This window comes from Microtus ochrogaster, chromosome 7 (genome assembly GCF_000317375.1).
Source record: "Microtus ochrogaster isolate Prairie Vole_2 chromosome 7, MicOch1.0, whole genome shotgun sequence".
NCBI classification, from domain to species: Eukaryota; Metazoa; Chordata; class Mammalia; order Rodentia; family Cricetidae; genus Microtus; species Microtus ochrogaster.
In genome coordinates, this window is record NC_022014.1 from 29,157,085 (window position 1) to 29,161,742 (window position 4,658).

At 47.4% G+C, this 4,658-nt stretch overlaps 1 protein-coding gene across 1 annotated transcript; it reads right to left on the minus strand.

Moving 5' to 3' along the window:
- Positions 1-1,617: 1,617 nt before the first annotated feature.
- Positions 1,618-3,537, minus strand: Sat2 (spermidine/spermine N1-acetyltransferase family member 2). Its single transcript, XM_005349775.3, has 6 exons — positions 3,265-3,537; positions 3,057-3,108; positions 2,844-2,927; positions 2,673-2,774; positions 2,484-2,524; positions 1,618-1,947 (listed from the first exon to the last, which is right to left on the minus strand). Exons 1-6 carry the CDS (start codon positions 3,328-3,330, stop codon positions 1,783-1,785), a joined length of 510 nt encoding a protein of 169 aa, XP_005349832.1. The 5' UTR covers positions 3,331-3,537; the 3' UTR covers positions 1,618-1,782.
- Between the last annotated feature and the right edge of the window lie 1,121 nt (positions 3,538-4,658).

Here is a 4,658-nt window from a genome sequence, read left to right on the forward strand (position 1 = left end):
AGAGATCCGCCTGCCTCTGCCTCCCGAGTGCTGGGATTAAAGGCGTGCGCCACCACCGCCCGGCCAGAGTCATTCTTAGCTACCCAGGGAATTGGATGTCAGCCTGGGCTAGAGATTATCTCAAAACAACAAACCAAAAAAAATGACTGGGGCGGTAATAAACACTTTCAGTCCCAGCACTCTCAAGGCAGAGGCAGTGAATCCCTGAGTTCTAGGCCAATCTGATGGTCTGCACAGCGAGTTCTAGACCAGCCAGAGCTACATAGTGTAGACCCTATCTAAAAAGAACAAAGGTTGCCAGGCAGTGGTAGTGCACATCTTTAATTCCAGCAGAGGCTTGAAGCCAACCTCGTCCACAGAGTGAGTTCCAGGACAGCTAAGACTACACAGAAAAACCCTGTCTGGATAAAACAAAAACAAACAAAGAACATGAAAGAAGGAGAGAAAAATAGCCTGCTTTCTTTCTTGTTCCCAGAGATTTAAACATTTCCTTTAGTTTTATTTAATTTTACTTTAGTTTAGGCAATGTCTAATAATGAATTTTTTTTTCAATTTTATTTTTTTATGAGACAGGTCTCACTTTTCCAGGTGGGTCCTGAACTCTGGGATCAAAGGATTTTCCTACGTCAGCCTCCCCAGTACCATGCCATCATGTCTCTTAACTGAGGCTGATTAGTTAAGGTGAAGCCATTGTATCTTCCCAGTGTCCCTTGAATTGCTGACGGCAACAGGCAGTCTGTAGTCGGTGGCACATCAGTCCCAAAAGACTGACTGATGGGTTAAACTCTCCCAGTCTCACAACCGAATTTACATTTCAGGTCTCTGAGAACAGAGTCTCTCCCACAAAGAGCCAATTATCCAATATACCCTTGCATTCAAGGGCAAAGGAGAAAAAAATATATCAAAGGCCCGAGTCTTCCCCACAAAGTCTCAAGTACAGTTCCTGCAACCCCCTTGACACTTACACAAATATATCTACAGATAAAAAACCTCAGCCAATTAAAAGTAGGTATAACTGTTTGTCATGTTTGAGATGACCTGTCCCTGAACCATTCCTAACTATGCTCAGAAGGAGGCTGCCCACTTCTCTCAGGGGCGCCACCATTGTGTACTGGTGAACAACCCCACATGCATGCTTTGTTGTTACATACTATTTGAGTCTGGGATCTTCCTTCAGCATTTCCTCAGACCCTAGTAGACCTTTGGTTTCCAAAGATGGTTGACAAGATTGATATGTCATTCCTATAAACTCTTGTTCTTTTAAATTTTACTTTGATTTTATGTGCACTGGTGTTTAACCTACATGTTTGCCTGTGTGAGGATACCATGTCCCGTGGAACTAGACTTACAGACAATTGTGAGTTTCCATGTGGGTGCTGGGAATTGAACCTGGGTCCTGTGAAGACCAGCCAGGGCTTTTAACCACTCCAGTCCCTTGTTCTCTTTTTAGAATCACAGGGTAGAGCTAAGACCTGGGGCATCCAGTACTCCTGGCTCCCTGCTATCCCAGCCCCCATCAAAGGAATATTACCCAGCCTGAAAACAGAAGAAGAGTTTCAAAGTGGCTGCACCGCGTCCTTTCATCAATCCCTCTACCCAATACCACACCAGGGCAAATGAAGTATTTTATTCTTTATTCTTAACAAGACTCCTCCCTTGTTTCCACTCTTTCTGCACCTCAGTGCAGTCTAGGTCAGTGTCTGTGAATATAGCCTTAGGAAAACTTGATAGGATATCCCCAAATGAGTAGCAATAAATTGAACTCCCCAGGGGATGATGTCATCATCCTGCCAACACCCTCATTGCCTCTTGTTCAAATCGGAAGAAATGCCAGCCTTCTGCTCCAGTCAGATCTTGAGCACCCAGAGACTTGTACAAGTCAATGGCCTTCTTGTTCCAGTCCAGAACTGCCAGGCGGAACTGGGAGCACCCCTTGTGTAGGGCTTCCTGTAGGAGAAGACACTACTTACTGCCCCGAGTTCACAAAAGAAGAATTACCGGGTGGTGGCGATGGTGGCACACACTTTTATTTATTTATTTTTAAATATTTATTTATTTATTATGTATGCAATATTCTTTCTGTGTGTGTGCATGAAGGCCAGAAGAGGGCACCAGACCTCATTACAGATGGTTGTGAGCCACCATGTGGTTGCTGGGAATTGAACTCAGGACCTTTGGAAGAGCAGGCAATGCTCTTAACCACTGAGCCATCTCTCCAGCCCCTGGCACACACTTTTAATCGCAGCACTTGGGAGGCAGAAGCAAGAGGATCTCTTGAGTTTGAAGCCATCTTGGTGTATAGAGCAAGTTCTAGAACAGCCAGGACTACACAAACAACCCCATCTCAAAATACCAAAAGAAGAACCTTTCTTATCTCCTCATTCAACCTCGGCCCCTATACATTCTTGGTGGGTTGGTTTGTTTGGCCAATTGGTTATCTCTTGGGGAAGGCACTAGATTGTAACCCCTACCCCTTTGCTTACCTCAGCCACCTTTTTGATTATTTTGGTACCAATCCCTTGACCTGTAATGGAAAAAGGGGGGGGGGACTATTATTAGAGTTGAAGGAGTATCAAAGGCTGATACAGGGGACAGGGAAGGGGATGGGCTTGAGGACTGCTCAGTGGGTCTATGGGTACTTTGTATCCACCCTTAGCCTCTGCTAGTAGTACCCCGATACTGTGGCATCACATAGATGTCTTCCAGATAAACGTTTCTTCCAGTCCATGTGCTGTAGATGAAGTAGTATAGCCCAAAGCCCACCACACTGGGCCCTGAAAAGGAGAGAGAAGGGTAAGACCTCTGCGACGGAAAACTCTGAGGATGCCTGGAGGGTCCCTTACCTTGGAGCTCCCCAGGTGCTGGAACAATCTCTGCCACCAAACAGTGAAAGAAAGGGTTCTCTCCAAAGCCATCTGCTCTCAGGGCTGTAGAGGTTGGGGGTGTGACAAAGGGGCAGAAAGGAGAGCGGGAATCAATGCCCAGCCCTGTAGTTACCACCCAAGAGTTCGCCCTTTGCTTCCACCCCAGCATCAGGACCCAGGTGCAAACCCCACCTTCTTCACTGATCTTCACCTGATGGGAAAGTTTCTCATACTCGGCCAGTTCCTACAACCGGAGAACCAAGACAGCATTAGGGTAGGAAGGAGGCCCTGCCGCTCTGAGAGCAGCGTCCAAAGGGACAGGTCCCGTTTCTAACTCTCCCCTTTCGACCACGCTGCTCCCAGCCCCAGGGCACTCCGTTTTCTAGCCAGCAGTCTTCACCCGTATCATCCTCAGAATGTCTCCACAATCTGTCTCCCTGGCCTCTCGGATCCGCGTGGAAGCCATCCAGATCCTCTCTGTCAAAAATCAAAGAGTAAAGACAAAATCCACTTCCGTTCTGCAGGATCACAGTAAGGGCCTGCAGCTCAGGTCTCAAAAATCTGGGAGTGAGGGGCAGAAGAAATGCTCGGAGCTCCCAGGCAGGGTTCAGACAGCAGCCAGCTGGTCTCAGCCGGGAGCTGTCGGTTAGCCTGGAGCTCTCTTCTGCCTCCCGTCCTCCAACCAATCAGCTTCTGCTCAAGACCATTTCTTCACCTCCACCCCATCCCGGCTCCGCCTCTCCTCTCTGTGACAGGGCTAGGGGCAAGGGTTAAAGCTTGTTGTTTCAGCAGGGGTCACATATACCCCAGACTTAAAAGCCCTCTGCGCTGCTTTAATTAAAGCATGCTCCAGTTAGCTGCTTCAGTTTTTACTCTTAGGCCTCTAGCCACTTGGGTATCCCAGACCCTGCGTGAGGGCAAGACCCTCAGCTGTTTTCTGTATCAGTTGTCCTTGATAGTGCAAGCCTTGTGCTCTGACTCTTCAGCTCTCCCTGCCTCCCTCTCTCCCCTTCTTTGGTTCTGGACATTAAACCCAGTACCTCCGGACGTACTTGCTTCCTATGGCTATTGGGTGGCTCATAGAGTTTTTAAGTTTTCCACATTAGGTCCTATAATAAATCCCTGTAATTAAGAGTAGTATCAGAATCGGGTGGTGGTGGGGCATGCCTTTATTCTTTGCAGGCAGATCTCTGTGAGATGGAGGCCAGCCTGGTCTACAGAGCAAGTTCCAGGACAGCCAGAGCTGTTTATACAGAGAAACCCTGTCTCAAATAACCAAAATAAAATAAAGCAGTTTCCTTAATCTTTATTCTTCTTTATTTCTTTTTTTTCTTTTTTTTCTTTTTTTTTTGTTTTTTTTGAGACAGGGTTTCTCTGTGGCTTTGGAGCCTGTCCTGGAACTCTGTAGACCAGGCTGGTCTCGAACTCACAGAGATCTGCCTGCCTCTGCCTCCCGAGTGCTGGGATTAAAGGCGTGCGCCACCATCGCCCGTCTTATTCTTCTTTATTTCTGATAAGGTCTTCAGGGAGTGGGAGTTTTTCCTGGGTATGCAGCCCATGCTGGTGTCACATTCACCGTATAGCCACGAATGACCTAGAACTCCTGATTTTACCACCTCTACCTCCCCGGTGATGGTGTTATGTTGAAATAAGAGCGGCAGGGCTGAGTCCCAGGCGCCCGGCCGCCCACATGGCTAGCTTTATACCCGAAATAATTACACGGAAACTGTATTCTTTTAATCACTGCCTGACCCATTAGTTCCAGCCTCTTATTGGCTAGCTCTTACATATTGA

Coding starts and splice junctions, on each gene's coding strand:
- Sat2 (XM_005349775.3), bottom strand. CDS start 3,330: ATGGCTTCCACGCGGATCCGAGAGGCCAGGGAGACAGATTGTGGAGAC. Junction 2,775..2,843: donor AGCACCTGGGGAGCTCCAAG/GTAAGGGACCCT, acceptor TCTCCTTTTCAG/GGCCCAGTGTGGTGGGCTTT. Junction 2,525..2,672: donor TGTGATGCCACAGTATCGGG/GTACTACTAGCA, acceptor TTTCCATTACAG/GTCAAGGGATTGGTACCAAA.